The sequence below is a fragment of the Urtica dioica genome, unplaced genomic scaffold, assembly GCF_054948205.1.
Source record: "Urtica dioica subsp. dioica isolate 48M unplaced genomic scaffold, U.dioica_male_clone48M_v1_H2 Urtica_dioica_male_H2_contig_66, whole genome shotgun sequence".
NCBI lineage: Eukaryota > Viridiplantae > Streptophyta > Magnoliopsida > Rosales > Urticaceae > Urtica > Urtica dioica.
In genome coordinates, this window is record NW_028297256.1 from 1 (window position 1) to 25,000 (window position 25,000).

Sequence of the window (25,000 nt, forward strand, 5' to 3'; positions counted from 1 at the left end):
CTCTCGCCTGTTGTCTCTCTGTCCTCGCGCTCAAACGACGCTTCCGAAGAATCTCGGTCGCCCGATTCCGTTGTCTTCGTCATCGGCTTCCAGACTTTTAGGTTTGTAAATTAGGGGTTTTATAATTTTTATTTCTAAGGTTTGATATTGGCATCTGATTTGGGGAATTCCGAAATCGTGGTTGTTTGGATTTGCGTAGGCATACATAAAAGCATAGTGTTCACTATCAAAGTAATCCATGTGTCTTCTTAGTGTTGAATTGGCAAATATAGTATAGCATTTACACCACCACAACTACACCCCTTATTTATCCAATTTTCTTGATACAATTCCATAAGCAGAGCGCAACGAAATAGAGAAAAATATCGCCCAGGAAGAGAGAGAGAGAGAGAGAGGCAGCTGTAGAGGAAGACAGAGAGACAGCGAGAAAGAAAAAACGAGAACTAAGGAAGCGAGGAATTGAACACGATGAGGTGATTGAGAAGATTCTAACCGCGAAGTCGCAAAGAAAAGAGGTAGTCTCAAATTTCAGAATTATATATTTAGGGTTGTGATTTTGATTCTGAGGTTGAGTCTTGGCCAATGATTATTTTCTTTGTAGCTGTTTGGTTAATCGTAGTTGCTGATTAACTTTGTTTTCCTGGATTCGCTATTACTTCTATTTCGAATATTTTTTTATATTACTGATAAAATCAACATATTATATGTGTTTGTTGAAGAACAAAATATTAAACTGAAATTAAAAATAAAAACAACTATTACTGGATATTTGATTTAGCTGTTTTTTCATGGTTTTATAGTTTGCTGGTATCTTCGAATTTTCAAATTAAACTTTATTATTGTTTTACTGCAGAGTACTAGGTTCCTATGCGTAATATATGTGCTCAATTCAAAGAATTCAGCTTCAAATGCCAGAAATCGAAATATAAAGTGCGCCATTTGTTTTTTGATCGTATTTCAGATACTTCTATGGCCTGTTTATGCAGGGAATTGGCAAAAGATTTTTTGGTTGCTGGTACTGCCTCAGAGTCTCTTTATGGTGCCTGTGAGGCAATATTCAAGACTGACATGGTACTTTTCATAAAAAAAAAGTTTTGTTTTTCATCAGTATAAATATTACTCATGTAGCTATTAAATTTACAAACTTAATATTTCTTGCTCAACAACTTGTACTTGAAAAGCAGATGATGCGCTTGTTTTATATTGAGGTTGATAAGAAAGCTGATGTTTAATACTCAAGAGTCAAGACTAAAAAAAGCCTTATAAACTATGGTAATAAGACTTGGTGGGAGATGAAAAAAGACTGCGTTAGGGTCAAAGTAAATCCTTAAATAAGCAATTTGTTTTAATGAAGGCCATTCTCCGATTTTGACTCTTCTTCCTCTCTTTCACAGGTTTTGATTTTCTTGCTTGATTTTGCTTCTTCGCCCCCCACGGCTCATTCGCCGCGACTCGGACTCGGCCTGGAGATCGCCATCACCGGAAGCGATGGTGATAGCTGCATCGAAGTCGTCATCGGTGATGTCGATCGACAGATAGGTCAGCCTCGCGCGGCGTTGCCGGATCAAGTTCCGCCGGGAATCGGTCTTCGATATGTACACTTCTTTCGCAGTCTCTCTCGCCTCCGGCAATCTCAAGCTCGATCCTTTCCACCACCTACATCGCTCAGGATTTTCATTTCCTCAAGGCCTTCGCCCAAGCGTGAGTCTTTTTTTTGTCTTCTGATTTGTTCAGTTATTTAATATGGCTTTGATTCATGGCCTGTTACCAGCGTTGTCTGATTTGTCTGAATCAGAGGGCTTTTCCTCGTCTAAGAGTTGAAAATTTTGTATGTAAAGGGTATAGGTTAAGCCTATATTGTAATTTTTGGCATCGCTATTAACTGAATGTGTAGGTTTTGCATTTAACTTGATCCTTATAAAAGAAGTAGGGGTAGTGGATATAAGATTACCATGAAATTTTGGTTAGACGAGATATCATTCTTAAAAGAAATTATAATTTTGTCTAGGTAGATTTTATTTTTTCCGTTATTGTTAAGGTTGCCGGAAAAACAAAACCTTAGGTAATCTTTATTAGCTGGGTGTCTTGGGTTCAATTTTCTTTTTCTTTTTTTGCTTATCTATTTAGTTTACTGCTGTAGCGGACAAAGAGTTAGCTGATATGTGATTCTAAATATTAGGCTTTCATATTTGTTAGGAAATTATTTTAGATAAATATATGAATTGGACTGTTTTACTCCATAAACTTTATATTTGTTTCTTTTAGTTTTATGCATGAACTCACAGTTTTTCTCTGTAATGCTGGATATTGAGTTTGTATGATTTTAAAATACGTATTCCTTGTGGTTAAACATATTCACTTCAAATTCAATTTGGCGTATATCTCGATCAATAGTTATTCGTGTGGATTCAAGATTAGGTTAAGAAATTGTCAGTTTCTTCCATAGATGTTGCTGATTTAGGGGATTTTTTTAGGACAAATATAGGCCCTTTTTATTTGGCGATTATCCCTCTCTCGTTGCTCTCTTATATTTTTTAATTATATTATCAGAGTTGATCATCATAGACCATTTTTATTATTATTTTGAAATCGTTGAATTTCAGTTCCAGTGCGCTAATTTTTTATGGTCTGTAAGTGGAAGCTTCATAAGCTATATTTAGTGTTAATTGTTCAGTGCTTAATTGGACATGACTTTTAAGCTAAGCTTTAAGACTGGACATGACTTATTGTTAATAAATGGCTGAACAATCTGGAGATATCAAGAGAATAGACCTGATCGCACGATGGTACTTGAAGAAACATGTGCAAGTTTTAAGAGTTCGTTCTCATGATATTTAATGGCGTGTTCATGGTTATGATTTCTTCTTCTTCTGATTGTGCGGAGTAAGTAATGGTTTGTACAAATTATGTATATGTTTACTTTGTGCAACTATATGTATGTTTAGCTTTTTCTTCTTTTTCTTTCCTTTGGTCTTAATGTGATCGAGACAGACGTTTTATGGAACATTCACGAGCCAAGTCGAGGCCATGTTAATTTAAAATTTTACAATGAAACATGATTAGCACTCTGTTTTTTTTTCTCCCTGAAATAGAAATGCCTTTTTTATGCTTCTCTTCGATAATCGTGCTCTTCTTCCAGTATGATTTCAAAGGAAACAAAGATCTGTTCGGTTCGTCAAGGCCATGGGTGAGGCTGGTATGTATGTGCATTTACGGTTCGGTCCTTATGTTTGTGCTGAGTGGAGCTATGGGTTAGTAATGTATTAAATTCTCTCACTGTTTTTCAGTTTGGGTTAATTAGAATTTAGAAGATATATCTATCGTTGTTTTGATTCAAATTATGTCAACATTGGTTTCCATGTGTAGCTGCATTTCATCCCTGAAGTCGAGCTTCGAACTGATAACGGTCCTTAGAAGGTTAGAAGGTCAGGTTCTCATATTTTTCTTCTTCCAATTGTCTTTCACTTGTTTGATTCTTTGCTATGTCTAAAACTAAGCTATACATTCTTTTTTTTTTTTTTTTTTTTTTATCTATTTTCAGGCTGAATGAAGCGATTCACCGGTAAGATAATCAGCCTGGTGAAGCAAGAGAAGCTCTACGCTTCACAGGGCGGACCCATTATCTTTTCTCAAGTTTGATTCATTTTTTATTTAGAATTTTTTAATCATTGAGAACGAGTATGGAAACACTGCGGAGCCGTACGGGGCTTCAGGGAAATCGTACATCAGATGGTTGGCGGGTACGGCTTTGGCTATGGACACTGGAGTTCCGTGGGTCATGTGCCAGCAAGAAGACACTCCCGATCCCACTGTGAGACCGTTTTCTCCAATGAATTACATCGATCTCTACACTCTTTTTTCCTTTTTTTTATAATTATTCTAACGAGTGACTTGTTGCAGATCAACACTTGCAATGGATTTTACTGCAATCTGTACAGCCCGAACTCGTACAACAAACCCAAAATGTGGATCGAGAATTGGGTTTGATGGTACTTTTTTTTTAAATTCTTTTTTATGTAACCTAGGTCCCTGTTCGTATTTATAAGTCATTTGATGAGTTATTTTTTCCTTCTTCCAGGTTTCTTGCTTTTGGCGGATCATTGCCTTCCAGGCCTACGGAAGATGTTGCTTCTAGGTACTAATGAATTCTAGATTTTCACAAAATACACGACCAATTAAAACAATAGCTGAGATTTTGATCTCCGGAACCCTAGAAGACTGACCTTTGCTGAGAGATTCCGGCGAGGGCTCGATGGTCTGGAGAGTGAAGGGGACGAAGGCGAGTCGTGGAAGCCAAAAGGGGTCTCGGATCTCGTCCATGACCTCGGGAACGGAGACGAACTTGTCGGCGCATCGACCTCGGGTTCGACGTCGGGGCTGGTTGACTCTTGAGGATGTTGGACCAGCAAGGTTTTGGGACTTCTTCATCCGCCATTGTTGTAGGTAAGAGATAGAGAAAGACAGAGCGCGAAGTTTTGTTAATATCTAAAATTCTGAAACCGTAATAACTGGATGAATGGTTTGTTCGTTGATTCGGTTTCGATGTCGTTTTTCGTAATCTCTTTCAATTGTTTGAAAAACGACATGTATTATCTATCCCCTTCTCCCCCACGTGCGAAGCACGTTTCCCCTCTAGTATACATATATATATATGTTTACTTCATTTTCTTTTTATATGTTATGGATTCTCGTAAATCGAATTTCTTCTTCTCAATGTTGGAACCTCGTGGTCGTTATGTTATTCCTATAGCGAATTGTGGCTAGCTACACTGTTGTGTTGTTTATACAAAATAGCCTGCTGTGAATGCACTTTCGTAGTTGAGTCTAATGTAAGATTCATTATGCTGAAATCTACACATTTTGACTGGTTATAGGACGAACTTATGTATGGTTTTTTTTTTTTATATATATATATAAACAGTACATTAGTTTATTAAGTGGATGCACTGTTACGAATCTTCTATACGATTGCCCTGGATTAGCAGCTTGGTAAATTACGGACAATGAAAGTTATAGCTTTGTCCGTGGATTTCTAGTTCTAGGGTATTGAAATGTCATAATTGAGATTAATAGTTTGTTGCCCTGCGTTAATAAGGTCGGTTCTTTACGGTGGTCTCCGCTTAGGATTGTACGAACCCTCAAAGTACGCTTGTAATCAGGCTTTCGGATCCACCAACATCTTCGTCAAGATCGCTTCTGGTTTGTTTTCCGGTGCCATCGCAACTGCTTTGACCAACCCAATCGAGGTTTTGAAGGTCAGACGTAAATTATAATAAGCAATCTTATTTACTCATGAATGTCTTGTTTCGATTTCCTCGTTTCTCACAACTGAATGCATTCTCATCTTTTTACCAGGTTCGGTTACAGATGAGTTCGAACTCGAGCAGAGGAGGAGCGGGTGAGGAATTGAGGTGAATCGCGTCTCAGGAGGGAATGAAGGCTCTGTGGAAAGGAGTCGGGCCTGCCATGGCCAGAGCTTCTGCGCTGACGGCATCGCAGTTGGCGACATATGACGAAACCAAGCGGGTCAAGTTCTAAGCCAACGCTACTTTTCTTCACTTTGAGTATCCCAGGAAAGTAATTTCCAAATCGTTCGGTCCAATATTTAGTTGGTCACTGGAAAGAATTTCTGGTCTATTATGCATTTTTTTAAATTTTTTATTTTATTTTAATATTTGTCCCAAAACCTTTGCTTTTGCAGATTCTTGTGAGATGGGCATCACTTGAGGAAGGGTTTCATCTTCATCTTGCGTATGACATCTCAACCCACTTTCATTTTCTTCCGATGTTTTAATGTTCTCTATATTTACTGACTTTGTAGTTGGTGCTTTTTTTATAATTGTCGTTTAGAATGGTTTTAAAGATAACTGGAATAGTAATAATGATAATAATCAAGTAAAAGTTTGCGATAAAGATGGTCTCCTAGAGCATGTCAACATGATGTTGAAAAATGTGTTACTTCCAAATGTATGAAAAACAGATCATAAACTTTTAGATTCATTAAATTTCAGGCTAAAACAAGTTGTTTGTGGTTAAAATATAAACTTTGTCTGGCCTAGAGAGAGAGAGAGAAGGAAAAACCAGCCTAATAAACGGACTAAAATGCTTTTTCCTTGCATTAATTCTTGTGTATTTATTTTCATAACCTAAAACTTTTTTTATTATTAATTATTATGTTGGTGAATGTGTTTACCACTTAGCTAACTTTTTATACATTTGGGGTCATTATTTTGCTTTTGATGAAGTTCAAGTTTGGTTGCTGGTGGAATCAGCACCTTGATAACAGCTCCCATGGACATGATCAAAACCCGCCTCATGTTGCAACGAGTATCTAAAACGGTTGGCAACTACCGAAATGGATTTCATTGTGCATGTAAGGTAACCGTCAAATGTTCATTTTTTTATATTATTATTATTCTTCTTCTTCCTTTCAAGGTTTTAATTGTTGACCTACAGCAACTAGACAAAGAGCAGTGTCTGTCTCTTATACTTTTCACATTCAAATTTATGTCTGTTAAGTTGGCTTGGTGATATCGGGACCCAGATTTACTAGTCGGCAGTTTTAAAATTTAGCGAACACATTTCTTAACTCTTGAACTTGACAAAGTATGTGTGTGCATGTTTTTTTCCAGGTAGTCCGTACAGAAGGACCTAAAGCCTTTATAAAGGGTGAGTTTCCTCGGTCATGCCATGCTTCTTTTCACCTTTCATTCGTTTCAGTGTTGAGAAAATAGCATTACGTTTAACTTGGAAGTGTTATTTTCTCGGATATTTATTTGTTTCAAATCTTTTATGAGGGGCTTTGCAATTTTTGCACGGTTAGGTCCGCAAACAACAATAACTTTTATACTCTGCGAGAAGCTACGCGAGCTCGCTGGATTACGAGCGATATAGCAAGATTTCCATCGCCTCTGATATTTGGTTTCTCTCCGACACTCTGATTGATCTTATAGTATAGCGGTGAGTTTCTTCAGATCAGCATAAATTACCACCATATTCATATTTTTTTTCTTCTCTGTTTTTCAACTTCTCCAATGCTATTTGTTGGATATACTATTCCTTGGGGTCCCAATTATTTGATATTTTTATATTGAGCTTTTGCCCTAGATTCTGGCTGTCCAAAATAAATTATTTGATTATGAATCCCCTTCTACTTTTGCATTGATGATATTATTATTATTATCATGACGATGCAACTGTTTTGTTACCCCTTATAGTAAATGAAAAAAGGTTCTTATCTTTTTTCCTGATTACTTCTTCTGTGAAAGTTACCTTCGCTTTGAAAAGTGTGGGTTTGTTTATTTATTTATTAGGACTACAAAAGGGCTTGGTTGAGTTAGCTGAGCTGGAAGCTTGTTAAAGCCACGACACGTAATCAAATTTGTCACTTGGGTAAACCTAATATTTCGTTGACTTGTGTTAGGACTTGATCAAAAACTTAAAGCTTCTGATAGGCATTGCATGTTTATGAGTACGACCAGTTCTAGTCTTTGTCAGCGTACCAAAAAAACTCGTGTGTTCTAAAATCTTATCTATGCCGGGATATCTTCTCTCGATCTCAACCTCTAAAAACACTCGATCTCAACCTCTAAAAACAACGGTTAGCATTAAAAACAAGAACGTTCACACGACTCCGAAACAGCCTAACTATGTCTAACCTAGGAATGTATCCCGGTAAATTAATCCTTGTCCACGACTAACATAATCTCTTCCGAGCATTAAGCAATCCTAATATCATGAACACGGTATCTAATCGAATTCAAGCATTACACACAGAATTAAAATAAACAAACATGATAGAGCATATGAATATTAATTTGACATGAATTGTTTATGGTTTTAGACAAAGATTTCTATCCACGATTTTATGATTATAAGGTTTTGTGGCTTTCTCAATGATAACCTAATGCTAATATTTACTCCTTGTTTCATGTGCTTCTCTACCTGGAACGATTACTAACTTGCTGCATGTTGCATATGAATTTCTAATTTTCTTAATTTAGACTTGATATGTTGAGTTGACATTGCCATTTGTGCTGTGAATATCTTGGAGTCTCGTAGAGTCTTCCGTAAATGAAACTAAACACCGTTTAAATATAAGGGATTAATCTGTCTTAATGATCAATCTCGTAGACATTATTGTGAAATAGAGCTGGAAATATACACGTAACATATGTAAATTTGCTTCTTAGATAACGTTCTAATTTTTTTTTACAAAGCTTGTTCATAAAGCTGTCCGCTGCCGAGCCCGTTGCCGCCTCTGTTCTACTCTTCCTAAAGTTACTCGTTGCCGGTAAGTTTTTTTTTTAATAAAAAATTATCTGTTTAAATATTTGTTTTAGTGTAGGATTGAAAATCTTATTGTGAAATAGAGCTGGAAATATACACATCTATGTATGTAATTTATAAGTTTGATGATTTTGACTACAAGAATATCTAGCTACTAAGTTTGATGATTTTGACTCGACCATGGTTTCATCTACACGAGCAATGAAGGAAGTGGTGATCAAAGAAATGAGAACTCCAACGGCATACCAGGTCAAGAGCGTTAGTAAATCGTGGATGTCGGATTCAACTTTATTTGAATATATTTGGATTGTTTTTTATTCTTAGTTTTTCATGAATATTGTTTTGACGATTATGCATGATTTTATTATAAATTTATTTACGAATTTATAGGTACGAAAGCTATTCTAATGGAAGCTTATTTTAGATTCTTATGTACTCTGATTTTTTTAGAAACTGAAAAATTAGTCTTGTATACATAAATGCTTGTCTTAGAAGCATTATATTTAGAGCTAAAAATTAGTCTCCAAAGCATCATGACGAGACTAAATAAACAGTAACAGATGCCACTGTATTGGAGAGTGAAAATCAGTATCGAAAGCTCTACATCAAAGACAAAGCAAGAAATGGAACAGTGACTAAACATCGGTCCCTAAATTATGTTATCTGAGACTAAAATTCAATCTAGAAATTAGTTTATCCGAGACTAAAAATTCGTTTTAAAAGGTTTACAATCAGTCACGTTATCCGAGACTAACAATCACGTTATTCGGGACTAACAGTCAGTCTGAAAAAGGCTTATTAGTGACTAAATACGAGTTCTCGGCCGACCTTATTAAGGACTGAAAAATGTGGTATCTGAGACTAGTTCTTTGTCATGAATATTGCGGCATATCCGAGACTGACTTTTAGTCTTTGATAGTAGCATCCGCCACTAGGTATCCGAGACTAGCCTAGGAGACTGAAAATCAGTCTCGGATACTCATCCGAGACTGTTTGTCAGGTATCGGAGACTAAATAATTAGTCTCTGATACCCTGTTTTCTTGTAGTGCCCCCTCATAACGACGGCCCCCCTCATAACGACGGCCTCCTCCCTCATAATGACGGCCTCCCTCATAACGACGGCCTCCCCTGTCTATTAACTATAAATCAATTTTGTCCATGGAAACAGTAAATCAACATATTATTTACCAAAATAAAGAAAATTCAAGCCAACCCATCTTTTTATGTCACAGAAAAATATAATATCACATTTAAACAATATAAACCTTGTTGCCTTTGTGTATTCTAAAAAAAAACTAAATAACAGCCACTACTCTAATGCATGGAAAAGATAAGCACCAAAGACTAGTCAGAGTGTCCTTTTTGGTTGAAACTCTTGACCAAGCCTTCTTTTGGGTCAGGGTAAGCTTTAATTTTCATGGCTCGCATTAAGTTGCTTTCATTTTCATATTATCCATCATCAAGATTGAAGAGAGCCAATAGTCCAGAATATTAATTTTTGGCGTATAATAAGGTTCGTGGTTTGCAAAGCCAAGAAACTGCTTTCTGGAATCAATTTCCATAGGGAATCATTGTTTTGTTTCAGGCACAGAGCTGCTAGTACCTTTCAGATCCCACCACAACAATGATTGAGTAGTTCTTGTTTTTTAAGATGAGAGTTTGAGAAGCCAGCATATTCGATATAGTCTTGTGACGTGGCATCGACGTGTAAATCATCGAGCGTACGTGGATTATGAAGAGCGGGAAATTAATGGATTGGGTTAGTGATGTGGACGTCCAAAAATTCGTATATAACAAAAAAAAGTGCCGGACGAAAAGGGTATATCTAATTATACAGATTATCTCCAATGGATGCAACTAAAATAACTTTATTGTTTATTTGGCAATACCATGTCATTTTCATTTTTGTATATTAATATTATGAGTTGTAATGATTATGGCAAAGTAACCAATTCTGACAGCAATGCCAACTATTTTTTAATATATAAAATACTAAACACATTAATGTTTTGAATAGAGTGAGAACCACTTTTAGCAACTTTTGACGCTATCACCAATTTTTATGTAAGATACCACAAATGTTGATGTGGATAAAAATAAATAAACAATACTATTTTTTATGATGTGTGAAACAACGTTGCTTGCATTGGAGATGCTCTAACTGGACATATGTGAAAGGCGGTGAGTTTAGACATTAGACACGCGATATTAGTAAGACCACAAATTATTATTGTTGTATTGAGAATTTTGGCGGATATAAAGAACTTCTTGATAATTGATCTATTTTAATGATTTATTATTAGCCCGAGGATGAGAAAGACATCGGCGTTACACGAAATTAAGTGTGGTCAATGATAATTAGTACGTATTATATATTTATAAATATCTCGAAGTATGTCATTATTCAAAATGAAGAACGTCTTGATTTCACATAATATGAATAATCTCTTCTTCATGTAGAGGTACTATCAGTGTGTAAGAATATTGGGTCTCGTGTGTAACACACGTGTGAAGTCAAGTTTTGTCGTTCTCAAATGAGATGAAGTTAGGAACTTTTTCCAAGGAGGTTAAATATAAATTTGTAACATCGGAGATTATTAATAATTACTTTTTTTAATATAATTCAATTTCTATATCATACATCATATCATCAATTACATTGAACATTTAAGCACAAATTATAAAATCAAATATTCAAACGTCAATAATACGTTTTTTAGGATTAAACCCTTGTCCTTTCGCAGAGGTCACTTCACATGCAGAAGGTCTTGTCACCCAAGCTAAGCCCTTGGGGATAATATCTATTATTATTATCCAGTGAAAAAGATCGATTAAAAATTTATTATTGAAGTTATAAGTTGTAACTATTTTTAAAATAAATTATGGGGTCATTATTCTTTAGAATAAGTAAGGGAATTTGAGGTTAATATATATATATATATATATATATTTTTTTTTAATTCGAAACCATTACATCCTCAAGTTGTAACATCAGAATTTGAGGTTAATATATAATTTTTTTTAACTCGAAACCATTACATCCTCAAGTTGTAACATCAATGTTGTAAATCAACAATGCAACATTAAAACATTTGACATATATTATGATATAAAAAATTTGTATGTTTTTCTTAAAGGGAATTTGCTGCCGGTATGGGATTGAACCCATAACTCATATTTTAAAGGTGGTGTGAAATTTACTAATAGATCAAACAAGGTATCACACAAATTTTCTTTGTTAATAAGCAAGATTTATTGTAATAGTTTATTTCATTCAAAGGTTCGTTATAATTAATTAATAGAATTAATTTGATTTCAAGAAAAATAATTCAGAATAGATAGAAAAATTAAATTTTAAATAATAAATATATAGACATAAAAAAAATTAATAAACGAAAAGCTAGATATATGACTCATTTATACCACTTACGTTGACATTTTAATCTGATTATCTAATTATTAAGAAATATATATAATAATTATCTAATTACGTTTGAGTTTTGCCTATATATCTTTAATATCAAGATAACTGAGCTATAATTTTAAGGGACGGTCTATATTGAATTACTTAGAATAGACTTTCTGAAATAAATAAAATAACAATATACACTACTACAAATGTTGGATTATACAACCCACTTTCTATAACGCTTATGACAAGCGTTGTAGAAACTATGGATTCTACAACGCTTATGACAAGCTTAGAAACTTGGTGTTTCTACAACGCTTATGGATAAGCGTTGTAGGAACGTCTCGCCGCGGCGAGACAGTTTCTTAAAAAACTGCTTGGCGAAGACATATTTTCGCCGCAGTAAAAGACAGTTTCTTAAAAAAGCGTTGTAGGAACGTCTCGCCGCGGCGAAGACATATTTTCGCCGCAGCGAGGTTTTTTAGGTTTTCACTATAAAAGGCCGTTTTCAGTTTTTTTTCTCATTTTTTCCAATGCTCACACACGAGACAACCATTTTCGGCCGCATCTTTCCAGTTTTTCTCTTCCAAAATCCCTCGCCACGTCCTCGCCGCCCAAAAATCTCGCCGTCGCCTTGTCCTCGCCGCCAACTCTCTCTCGCCTTGTCCTCGCCGCCATTTTTCTCTCGCCGACTCCTCGCCGTGCTTCCTCTAGCGCCTCTCTCTCTCTCTCTTGCCGCCTCATTGTAAGGTATGATTTTAAAAGTTTTTTAAGGTGGTTTATTGATTTAATTTCGTGTTGTTGATATGGATTTCTTGTTGTTTACCCGAATTGCATGTAGGTGGTTTATTGATTTAATTTCGTGTTGTTGATATGGATTTCTACAAATCCGCAACAGCATAGTTGGTCATGATTGGTGGAGGTACTGTGTTGTACCCGAGTTCGATTCGAACGTCAACTTCGTGTACGAATTCTACGCAAACTTGCCGGACTCCCAAGGTGATGTTGTGACGGTCCGTGGGAAACCGGTCGATATGAGTATCGAAGCTATCAACGATCTTCTTGGGACCCCAGATGTGCCTTTCGAGAACGAGGGCTATCGAGAATGGCTAAGAAGTTGCAGCCATCAGGAGATGTCGCGGGTGTTGTGCATTCCGGGAGAGGATTGGGTCACTGAAAAAGGAAAAAGGGTACTCAAGCGTGACCAACTCACCAGGATCGCTAAAGCGTGGATTTACTTTGTTTGCGCTCGTCTCTATCTGATCAAGCACTTCACCACTCTCGACGAGGATCGTATCCAGGTGTTGTTCTGCATTGTTAAAGGCCTTTCCATTAACGTCGGTCGATTCATCTATAATTGGATGAAGAAACTCGACTATACTAATGAACGACACGGTTTGCCATATCCGTCGATCATTACCGGCCTTTGTACAAATGCGGGGGTACCACGCTCGAAAAGGGATACGATCAACAGTCCAATGGGGCCTATTACGGATTCCATTATCGAGCGGTACAAGATTAGGGAGGATCCACAAGCGGAGGAAGCGGAGGAAGAGGGGGAAGAGAGGGAAGCGGAGCCACTATTGCGCTTACCAGCACCTCCGGTAATCGACCCCGCCACCATCGACTACATTGCTCATTGCTCTAACTATCTCGTCGACGGGTTCCAACACACGCAACAGTACATGCACCAACAAGCGGAGTATGGCGCCTCTCACATCAACCAATTGAACGATCTCTACTCTCGGTGGGACATCAACCAAGAGAATCAGGTGTTATTTCCTCCATATCCTCAGTACTCCGACTATCCGTACCCACTACCACAGTGGCCACCGCATATGGCACCTCCTCAATATCCGGCGAACCCACCACCACCACCACCACCGAATGACGAGTAAATTTCAAGAACCAACAACAACGACTCTTCCATATAAATTTCAAACTCTTTTTAAATTTAAGTTTCAGTTTAAGACGCGCTTGGTTTGTTTATGTTTATGACTAGATTACTGTGTTTTATTTGTGTGTTTTTAGACTTCAGTCATTGTTTGAGACTCGTTTGCTGTGTTTTATTTCATATATGTTTGAAACTTGATGTTATATGTTTAAGACTAGTTTGGTTTGTTTTATTGATTGTCGAAATTTTAATTGAATGATCATTTGTAGTTGGAGAACAGGTAAAATATTGGAAAAAAGTGAATGATTAGGTGGTAGAGTGCTTCTTCGCCGCGGCTAGGTACATTTCTCGCCGCGGCACCGTATAGTCCCCGCCGCGGCGAGTGCTCTATGCCGCGGCTAAAATATTACTTCGCCGCGGCGAGGTTTTGATTTTTTTCATACCGAGAGTCTGTGTTTTTTAAGAACTTGTCTCGCCGCGGCGAGGTGATATTCCCGTCGCGGCGAACTGACCTCGCCGCGGCATGGACTATACGTTGCCGCGGCGAGGTTTCTACAACGCTTGTTTAAGCGTTGTAGAAAGCTTCTCGCTGCGGCAGGATTTGTATTCTGCCGCGGCGAGTGTTTTGATTTTTTTATACCGAGAGTCTGTGTTTTTTAAGAACTTGTCTCGTCGCGGCGAGGTGATATTCCCGCCGCGGCGAACTAACCTCGCCGCGGCATGGACTATACGTTGCCGCGGCGAGGTTTCTACAACGCTTGTTTAAGCGTTGTAGAAATCTTCTCGCCGCGGCAGGATTTGTATTCTGCCGCGGCGAGGTTTTGATTTTTTTATACCGAGAGTCTGGGGTTTTTAAGAACTTGTCTCGCCGCGGCGAGGTGATATTCCCGCCGCGGCGAACTAACCTCGCCGCGGCATGGACTATACGATGCCGCGGCGAGGTTTCTACAACGCTTGTTTAAGCGTTGTAGAAAGCTTCTCGCCGCGGCAGGATTTGTATACTGCCGCGGCGAAATTATCCTGCCGCGGCGAGAGTTATACTCAGCCGCGGCGATGTCGGAGAAATGTAATTTTAATGTAAATGACATTGTATAGAGAAATTTTGAATGAAAAATAACGTTTTCCACAGGAGAATAACATAAAATCCAAAATGAAAATACATTATCTAAATGTTCAATATCAAATAAAAATAGGATCTATATCCTTACGAAGTAGATGTGAAACATTGTCATCATCAAAATCATCCATCTCTTGATCAATTGGCGGTAATCCTGATGTGAACGGAGGAATGCTAGACATGTCTTCATCTTCTTCTTCGTTACCGTTTCTCGCTTTCATATGAACCACTAACGATAACTCAGGATTTGCTGGATCCGAAACATAAAACACTTGACTTGCTTGCGAAGCCAAAATAAATGAATCATTCTCGTAGCCAATCCGTCTAAAGTCGACAATTGTAACTCCTTCATTATCAACTTTAACGTGATTATTGTCTGCCCATTTGCACTTGAATAATGCGACTCGCAATCCGCAATAATCAAGTTCCCAAATATCTTCAATGTATCCGTAATACTTCATAAAAGCATGTTTTGGATTCTTATCTTTTGCCGACGAAACATGTAAAGCTTCGGCAAACAATGTAACACCACTATTTTGTACGGGATGCTTGTTGTCTCGTTCTCTTGTGTAAAATGTAAAACCATTAACAGACCAAGCAGTGTACCTTGTAACCATTGAGGAAGGCCCGCCAGATAGTTTACTCAACGTAGATGAATGTCCTGCCTCTTTAAATAAGCGTTTTCCAAGCCAGTTTTGAAACAAACGGTTGTGCTCTTCTTGCAACCGTTTTTCATTTCTACCCTTCTTTGGATTATTCACTCTCAACTCATTCAAATGAATATCCACAAATGGCGTGACCTCGGAAACTTTGTGTAGCACATGGAGACTTGCTTGCTCCCATTCTTTTCGGTTGACGATCGAATAAGTACCTATAATGAAACAAATACTTAAAAACAATGTTCATATATAATTTAAATAAACAAATAAAGTGTTAAAAAAATACCTGTAGATAGAGCTTTTGAATCAAAATTGGTATTCTTGGGTAACCCAATTTCGTCTATTTTAGCTAAATACTCAGAACAAAACTCAACCGACTCTTCTGCTATGTAATTTTCAACTATGCTTCCTTCCGGCCTATTGTAGTTCTTCACGTAGCTTTTCAACACTTTCATATAACGTTCGATTGGATACATCCACCGTAAAAACACGGGCCCTCCTAATTTCACTTCACGTACCAAGTGGACGGTTAAGTGGATCATTATGTCGAAAAACGAAGGTGGAAAGATCTTTTCGAGCAAGCACAGAGTTTTCACCAATTCTGACTGCATTAAATCCAACCGAGTTGGATCGATGACCTTCGAGCAAATCGAGTTAAAGAATACACATATCTTTGATATTGCAAACCTCACATCTTTTGGCACAATTCCTCGCAAAGCAAGAGGCAACATTTGTTGTAGCAGCACATGACAGTCGTGCGTCTTCATTCTAATAAGTCTCAAATCTTTCAAAGACACGAACCTCTTATAGTTTGACGAATGACCTTCGGGGACTTTAATAGAAGCAAACCAGTTGCACAATTTCTTTTTCTCCTTTCGATCTAGAGTGTACTTTGCCGGTGGTAATTTTGTTTTTTTCCCACCCCCTCCTCGGGATGCAAAATGCTTCTAATATTAATCTCTTTGAGATCCAATCGAGATTTTATTCCGTCTTTCGATTTATTTGGATCATCAAGAAGTGTACCAATAAGCGATTCGCAAACATTTTTCTCGATGTGCATAACATCCAGACAATGCCGGACGTAGTGTGTCTTCCAATAAGGAAGGTCGTAGAAAATCGATTTCTTCTTCCAAGGATTCTCTTTGAACGATTCTTTAGTACTAGCACTCCGCTTTCTTTTCCCAAGCACTTCATTGACGTTTTTAACCATCTCATAGACATCTTCACCAGACAAAATTCTAGGAGGGGGTCGTTCTTCTGAATTTCCATCAAATACTTGTTTCAATCTTCTATACGAGTGATCTCTTGGTAAGAATCTTCTATGACCCAGAAAAACAGTTTTCTTACCATGCTTCAAACGGATGGAAGATGTGTCTTTCATGCAAATCGGACAACCAATAGAGAATTTCACAGAGTATCCTGACAAGTTTCCATAGGCCGGAAAATCGTTAATAGTCCACATTAACATTGCCCTTAAGTTGAACGAATCTCCACGGTAAGCGTCTTTAACTTCCATCCCTTTCTCCCATAACATCTTCAAATCATCGACCAACGGTGCCAAATAGACATCAATATCATTTCCTGGTTGATTCGGTCCTGAAATCAAAAGCGTTAACATCAAGAACTTTCTCTTCATACATAGCTTTGGAGGGAGATTGTAGTTCACAAGTATAACCGGCCAAACACTGTATTTACTGCTCATCATGCTGAACGGGTTCATTCCATCAGAAGCTAGACCAAGGCGCAAATTTCGAGTATCAACACTGAAATCCTTATACTCTAAATCGAATGATTTCCATTGTGCAGCATCAGCAGGATGTCTCAACATACCATCATCGATACGCTTTTCGGAGTGCCAAACCATGTTCTTCGCGTGTTTGACACTATTAAACATTCGACGAAAGCGCGGCATTGGAGGAATGTACCATAGCGACTGAAATATATTTAACGAAAATCAATAATAAAGAATGAATATGAGCTACATGTATTTCCTAATCAAGTGATGAAAATGTATGTACCTTAACTGGAACTCCTTTAACCCCGTTACATGGAATTTTACCCTTCTTCCACCGTGACTCTTTGCACGTCGGACATTCATCTAGATCTTCATACTCGTGTCTATATAAAACACAATCATTTGGGCACGCATGGAATTTCTCGTACTTCATGCCTAATGTACCCAAAGTCTTCTTTGCTTCATACATACTTAAAGGTACTTTATTGTCTTTCGGAAATGCTTCTTTCAGTGTTTCCAACAATAGAGTAAAACTAGTGTTTGTCCAACCCCCCCACGCCTTCAAATGAAATAATGTAACTAAAAATGACAACTTCGAATAGCTTGTACACCCTTCATATAATGGTGTCTCCGCATCATTCATCATGGACTCAAACAATTTCGGTCGCTCAACAAAATCGTCCTCCAAATCATTCACCATTCTGCACATATCATCAATATCATCTTCAACATCATCCTCATTTTCCGTAGAACGAAAAACCTCACCATGGTAGAACCATCTTTGATACGAGGTCATTATTCCATATGCAAACAAATTGGTCCGAACGACATCAATCGAAAACTGTCTATGATTTCCACATTTAATACAAGGACAACGAATAGATTTCACATCTACCATGTTCTCTCTAGCAAAATCACAAAACTCATCTACACCTTTCCGATATATCTCATTCAATCTATTCTCCCACATCCACTTTCTCATCTTCATAGAAAAACCCTAATTATACAAAAAATTGCCCATTCTAATTAGTAAACTATCAAGAGAACAACAATTAGAACAAGTTAAAGAAGAACTTACAAGATTTGAATGTGTAGATGAGACTAGTAAACGAGGACGCTCTAGAATGAGTAGGAAAGGTACTGGAAATATTTTTTCGAGTGAGGTTATGAGAGAGTTCAAAGTGAAAAAGACCAGAAATGATAATTTATATCACCAGTCTCGTGTCACTCGCCGCGGCGACATTTCTACTTCGCCGCGGCGAGAATATTCTACAACACTTCCATAAGCGTTGTAGAATGTCCTCGCCGCGGCAAAAATATGCGTTCGCCGCGGCGACAAAATCCCGCCGCGGCGAGGTACAAATCTCGCCGCGGCAGGAGTCCTGCGCCGCGGCGGGAACACGTCGTCGCCGCGGCAAAAATCTTACCGAGAGCACCATGTTCTAGACATATAGTCTCGCCGCGACATCATACATTTTACGCCGCGGCGAATGTATTCCTCGCCGCGGCGAGGATTCTACAACGCTTGTTTAAGCGTTGTAGAAAGGGGTCGCAGCGGCGAAAATTGTATACTGCCGCGGCGAGGACATCTAGGGTTACCTTGCTGCGGCGATGACACATTTTCGCCGCGGCGAGAATTTTCTGGGTAACTGTCGCTGCAGCGAGAATTTGGTTTCGCCGCGGCGAGGCTCCTACAATGCTTATTTTAAGCGTTCTAGAAGCAGCTCGCTGCGGCGAGAAATATACATCGCCGCGGCGAGCTCCTACAACGCTTAAGCGTTGTAGGAGCGTTTTAAAATCTGAAAATTTCAAAATTTTTAACTACCCGCCCATTTCATATTCTATACTTAGCGCTTTTTTTCAATTTTCCCTCATTCTCATTCCTTATTCTACTTCATTTCTTCTCATCTCTCTCTCCACTACTCATCTCTCTCTCTCCGCCACTCTCTTGCCACCACTCTCTCTCTCTCGGCCCCTCTTTCTTCTCGCCGTCGCTCAACTCCTCTCTTATTCTTCTTCTCTCTCTACTCCTCTTTCTCGCCGTCGCTCTCTCTCCGCCCCTCTCTCTACTCGCCGTCGATCTCTCTCCGGCCACCATCCTCTCTTCTCGCCGCCCCTCTCTCTCCGGCCTCATACTCTCTTTTTCCCGCCCCTCTCTCCCCGGTCCTCACCCTCACTCATTGCCTCCGCCTTGACCCCGCCCAGCCTCCACCTCGCCCCAGCCCCGCCTCCACATCGCCCAGCCCGGCCTCCACCTCGCCCAGCCCCGCCTCCACTTCGCCCAGCCCCGCCTCCACATCGCCCAGCCCTGCCTCCACCTCGCCCAGCCCCGCCTCCACCTCGCCTCTCTCTCGCCACGTCCTCGCCTTCACCGGGTATGTTATTTCCCAACTTGTTTTGAATTTAATTTGATTTATGTTATTATTTAGTTAGAATTTGGTATTTATTTGAAGTTAGGAAGAATTTGTATTGGATTTTAGTATATTGGATTTGAATTCGTTGTATTTGAGTTTGATATTGATTTGAAGTTGTATTTAAGTTGGAATCGGATTGGATTTTGAGTTAGAAATTGAGATTATGTTTTGAATTTTGTTTATTAGATTCAATGTCGTCCACTACTACTAGTTCTAGCGATAGTGGTAAAAGAAAAATTAGAAGACAACTAGCACTAAATTCCGATGAAAAAGGAAAAAGAAGAAACACTCTTATGAGTCGGGTTAATAAGGCCAAAACTCTAGGTAAAAAAATTCCGGTACAATTTGATGAAAAGGGACAACCAATTGGTAAGGAGGGTGATGAGTTGTCGAGTTACTTTGGCGTGCTAGCTAGAGAATACGTTCCACTTTCGATGCGCGATTGAAGATCTAAAGAGAATAATCAAATTAAAGAACGGATTTGGAACGAAATGTTAGAAGGATTTACGATTCCTATTGAACAAAAGCACGACTGCCTTATGAGAGTCGGAGAAGCGGAAAGGTTATTTTGTCATGAGCTATACAACGATCTACTCAAAGATATCAACGATCCAATCGCCTTAAAGAGACCGGCTTGTGTTTTGAAATTCTACACAAGTGTCACCGAAGAAGATTGGATAGCATTTGTTGAGTATAGACGATCCGAAGTGTTCAAACAAACATCGGAACATGGGAAAGCAAATACCGGAAAAAGTGTGTACAAATCTCGAACGGGCCGAAATGGATATCGAAAGCTTGATCAAGAAAAGGTTAGGTTCATTTATTTTTTTTAGTTATTCCAAATTTGCCATTGTTTATTAATTATTGTATAATTACTTCTTACTAGCACGAAGAAACGGGGGAATGGCCTACGAAAGAGGAACTTTGGAGTGACTCGCGAATGAAAGACGTAGATAACTACAAGGATGAGAAAGACAAACTAATGGCAGAAAAAATTGTAAGTACTTTACATTTGTTATAACAATTAATCTTGTAATTTTATTTGAAAATAATTTTGTGTAGAAAACGTTATCACAACAAGCAACGCAAGGGGCATTGGTGCCGGAATCGGGAAAGAGCATTTTGCAAGAAGCTTTGGGAACGTCGCGAGTTTGCGGTCAATCCAAACACACTTCGCGTTTCAAGTACTTTGTTCCTCCAATGCCGAACGAAAAATTAATTAGGATGCGTCGGGAGATGAGCGAGTTGAAATCTTTGGTGATGAAAGCCTTCGGTGGAAATGGTAGCATTAATGTCGGAGATGCTAATATCGAGTCGCCTAGTGTCGAGCGTGTGGAAGAGAATCTCAAGGACAAGGTTGTTGATGATGAAGAGATGGCAAACGTTGAAGAACACGTTAATGACGCGGTCTCTTTAGGTATGTTCATTTTTTTTATCTATAAAGCTAAATATTTTGGTATTAAGATATTGATATATATTCGTGATTTGCTTAGAACACGACGATGTTGGCGATCGTCCGAAGATCGATCCTAACATCGTTGATGATTGTCCGAAGATCGATCATGTCGTTGTGGAAAAACCAAATAGTGTTCGTGCTAGTTGCTCTTTGAATCCAACCACGCCGGTGACACCGAGTTCGGATGAAAGCGTCGAGTGTCTTCTTTTCATTGATGATGTTGTGAAAGGAGACACAATTCATGTTGCAAATGGGTGAGCGTACATGAATGGAGACGTGGTTCATTTCTCACCTTTGGAGGAAGGAAATTTACGCGTGGCCGTTTTGGGGGTTTTGATTAAAAAAACAAATAGAAGCTCAAACCATTGAAGATGCTATAGGCGGGTTTGTCTCGTGGCCGAAGAGACTCATAGAAATGGACACGGGAATAGAGAGTCGCGGTCCGGTTGTCAAACAACTCTCAAAGCTCGGTTTTGACAGTGAAGCTAGCATCGATGATGCTAAGAAGATTTCGTACAAGGTGATTAATCCCAAGTATCGATTGCTCGCTCAACATGCCAACAAAGTAATGTTACCGGAAGGGGATATGATTATGGTCAATGTTAGTCCAAGTCTCGCGGCTATCCCGATTCCGGTGTCATTTGAAGACGTTTCCGATTTTTTGCAATACTTGGAAATTGGCGCGGGGAGCATAACGGTTTATATGGAGTAAGAGTTTTCTTTATATGCGTTTTTTAATATCAATATTCAATATTTAGTGTTTTGATCAACTAAATATTTGTTTGTCATAGCTATCTACGCTCGAGGCTAGAAAAGGCGAAGAAGACTCGAAATTATTGTTTTATAAATCCGAGCTTAAGTTCGTACATCGAAAATGACGACGAGGAGGCTTATTTGTCAAAACGAGTCAAGGACGTTGGAAACGTGGTACGACATTGCACATTTGGTGAACTTGTTTTGATGCCGTATAACAAAGGTGCGCATTGGATGCTCGTTGTCCTCGACCTTTGGAGAAATAGCGCTATGTTCTTTGACCCGTTGAGAAATAAAATCCCAATCGATTTAAATCGATTGATAAAAAGGTAATATTTTGATTTCTTAAATAATTTTTATTATAAATCGTTCTAGATGTTTTTTCTCTTATAATCTACGTGTTATATAGGGTTCTTGTTGATTTCAAGCTCGAGCATCAAAACGCCCATAGTAACGGGCAATCAACGTACATCAAGGCTTGGGACGCTCCGAGACAAACGGGAAACACGGAATGCGGGTATTTTGTGATTTCTTATATGCGTGATATAGTCGTAGGAGGTGTAGGAAAATTAGAAAATAAGAAATCCTATACAAAGGAGGATTTAGAGAGAGTTAGGGAAGAATGGGTAAGTTATGTACAAACATTTATTAACTGTGATGATTAGCTAGTTTTTTTTTTTATTGAATTATGGATTGGTTGTAGATGTATATATTAGATTTTGAATGTTTTGAAGATGAGGATATTATTTTTGGTATTGAAGATTATTTTCAGGTGCTGGTATATCGTGTAAAAACAGATTTTGGATTGAAAAAAAATACTCTCGCCGCGGCGAATTATACTTCTCGCCGCGGCAAGTAATTCAAGCCGCGGCGAGAAATATTATTCGCCGCGGCGAGAAAAGATACCGAGAGCAGGCAAATTAGAAATTTTAGTCTCGTCGCGGCGAGATTTTTTCTTCGCCGCGACGAGTTTTTTAAAAAAAATTCACCACCTTCCTACAACGCATAATTATCCGTTGTAGAATCATGTCGCCGCGGCTAAGATTTGACGTCGCCGCGGCGAAATTCCCGCCGCGGCGACGTGTAATATTCGCCGCGGCGAGTTGATTCTACAACGGATATAATATCCGTTGTATAAAAATCTCTCCGCGGCGAAAATTATATGTCGCCGCGGCGGGGATTTTTTAATTATTTAGAAATTTCACAATGGATGTATACCGTTGTAGGAGGTTCCACAACGCTTAGATATCCGTTGTAGAAAGTTGGATTCTACAACGGATATTTAAGCGTTGTAGAAACCTCTTGGATTCTACAACGGATATTGAAGCGTTGTAGAAACCCCTTGGATTCTACAACGGATATTTAAGCGTTGTAGAAGCTTCTACAACGCAAGATTCTTCAACGCTTGACAAGCGTTGTAGAATCATTCCACAACGGTTTTTAAGCGTTGTAGAATCCTTGTTTTGTAGTAGTGTCGCCAATAATGACTTGAAGAGAAACTTCTATCAGACTCATCTTTAGGAAATCTCATATCAATGTTTCTTTTAGGACCTTTTTCAACAAGAAAATCGATGAGACTTTGATTTATTTGCTTCCAATTCGCCGGATCATCCTCGTCAAAACAAATGGGACCTATTTCATTATCGTGTTCTTTATTTGGGGTCTTATTCTCGTTCTCGTTCTCATTCTCGTTCGCGTTCTCGTTCTCGTTCTCGTTCTCGTTCTCGTTTTGACTAGTTTGTTCGTTCTCGTTCTCGTTTTGACTAGTTTGTTCGTTCTCAATCCCGACTTCAACTCTTGTTTCATCCGTAACCACATCTTTTTTAAATACTTATCGAGAGAACCAATTTGACTCTTGTGTAAAACTTTTTTTTCTCTTTTTCTTTTCTTTTTTTCTGCACCCGACTTGTATTTTCTAATTGAACTCATTAAATTAACTACTGAAAACAATTTAAAATAAGTTCATAAATATATAAGATGCAAAAAAAAATATATTACATCCAAATTAGTTGTTGTAGCCAACCAAATATGCTCACACGCAAAAAGCATAACTATTGCTTGATATTTACAGTCTGTACTAATATTAGAGACTTGCATTACAGCCAAATACCTGATGCTCACACGCAAAAAACATAAAAAAAAAATTGCTTGGTATGTTCAAACTCCCAATTTGCTCCCTGTATCAATATTAGAGACTTGTATTAATATCAGAGACTTGTATTAATATTAGAGACTTGCATTACAGCCAAATACATGTAGCCAATTGCATTCCTGGATACAATTTACTCCCAAATACGAATATAAAAAGTCAAACGAAGTTTACCAATTTTCTCAACCGAATATATACCGAAGTTTACCGATTAAACTCAACCTCAAATACCTAATTCTAATTGCTTGCTCAAACTCAGCGGAAAATCAAACCAGGGAATCAAACTCAGCGGAAAATCAAACCAGGGGATCAATTATCAAACTCACCGGTATCAATATCATACACGGACTCTTCCTGCTTCCAGTCAAACTCAAATAAAATCAAATACCTACTAACCTAACTAATTGCTTGTTCAAATTAACTCAGCGGAACGATGAGACAATTGCGATAAGTGAAGAAAGAGTACTTAGATTAGATCAAAGTGCTACATAAAAAAAAAACCCTGTAGACACGCAGGGTAAATTCAACAAGAGAGAAAGAAATCCCTAATTCTCAAATCTCAAGATCAAGTAAAAATTTGGGGAAAATTTTCTAATTCCTCACGGCTCACCTTGATTCGCAGGAGGACGTTTGGGTCGCGCGGAGGAGATGGCGGCGCAGAGGACGTTTGGGTCGCGCGGAGGCGGAGGAGTCGTTCTTTGGGTCGCCGAGGCGGAGGAGAAGCTCTTCGCAGGTGGCTCTTCGTTTGGGTCGCGCGGAGGAGATGGCGCAGAGGGCGTTTGGGTCGCGCGGAGGCGGAGGAGTCGGTCGTTTGGGTCGCCGAGGCGGAGGAGAAGCTCTCGCAGGTGGCTCTTCGTTTGGGTCGCGTGACTCGCGTCTTTAGGTTAGGCAGAAGAGAAAATAGCCTCGTTCATTAAATAGGAAAAAAAAAATTTGGGGGCCCTTCCAAATCCGGGGCCCTAGGCTTGGGCCTAGCCCGCCTTAGCCCAGGGCCGGCCCTGGCGACATGACTACTCTTTGGAGGACTTGTTGATGAGAGACTTGTCTAGTTCTTTGTCCCCACGGATCGCGAGTTGGAGATGCATGTGTTAGCAATATTACAATTAATATTGATAGAAATAAAA

The 25,000-nt window shown here is 38.7% G+C and overlaps 1 protein-coding gene and 1 pseudogene across 10 annotated transcripts; both read left to right on the forward strand.

The window, feature by feature from the left end:
• Nucleotides 1-18: 18 nt before the first annotated feature.
• On the forward strand, nucleotides 19-4,132 carry LOC149376157 (uncharacterized). 9 transcript variants are annotated; one of them, XR_016295420.1, is made up of 9 exons: nucleotides 19-101; nucleotides 342-515; nucleotides 987-1,071; nucleotides 1,395-1,701; nucleotides 3,140-3,251; nucleotides 3,367-3,417; nucleotides 3,542-3,811; nucleotides 3,901-3,989; nucleotides 4,079-4,132. XR_016295420.1 is itself a non-coding variant. In XM_089606634.1 (9 exons), the coding sequence occupies exons 3-5, from the start codon at nucleotides 970-972 to the stop codon at nucleotides 3,142-3,144; spliced, it is 414 nt and encodes a 137-aa protein (XP_089462760.1). In that variant the 5' UTR covers nucleotides 19-101; nucleotides 342-515; nucleotides 962-969; the 3' UTR covers nucleotides 3,145-3,251; nucleotides 3,367-3,417; nucleotides 3,542-3,811; nucleotides 3,901-3,989; nucleotides 4,079-4,132. The 9 variants fall into 9 exon arrangements, 8 of the variants coding, with proteins under 8 accessions (XP_089462760.1, XP_089462761.1, XP_089462755.1 ...); XM_089606634.1 differs by having other exon boundaries at nucleotides 962-1,071; XM_089606635.1 differs by having other exon boundaries at nucleotides 962-1,071; nucleotides 3,140-3,196.
• Nucleotides 4,133-4,149: 17 nt separating this feature from the next.
• LOC149376158 (uncharacterized) lies at nucleotides 4,150-7,228 on the forward strand (annotated as a pseudogene). Its single transcript, XR_016295421.1, has 7 exons — nucleotides 4,150-4,443; nucleotides 5,096-5,255; nucleotides 5,356-5,526; nucleotides 5,702-5,751; nucleotides 6,246-6,378; nucleotides 6,633-6,669; nucleotides 6,798-7,228. The product of XR_016295421.1 is annotated as an uncharacterized LOC149376158 (transcript).
• The last annotated feature ends 17,772 nt before the right edge of the window (nucleotides 7,229-25,000 follow it).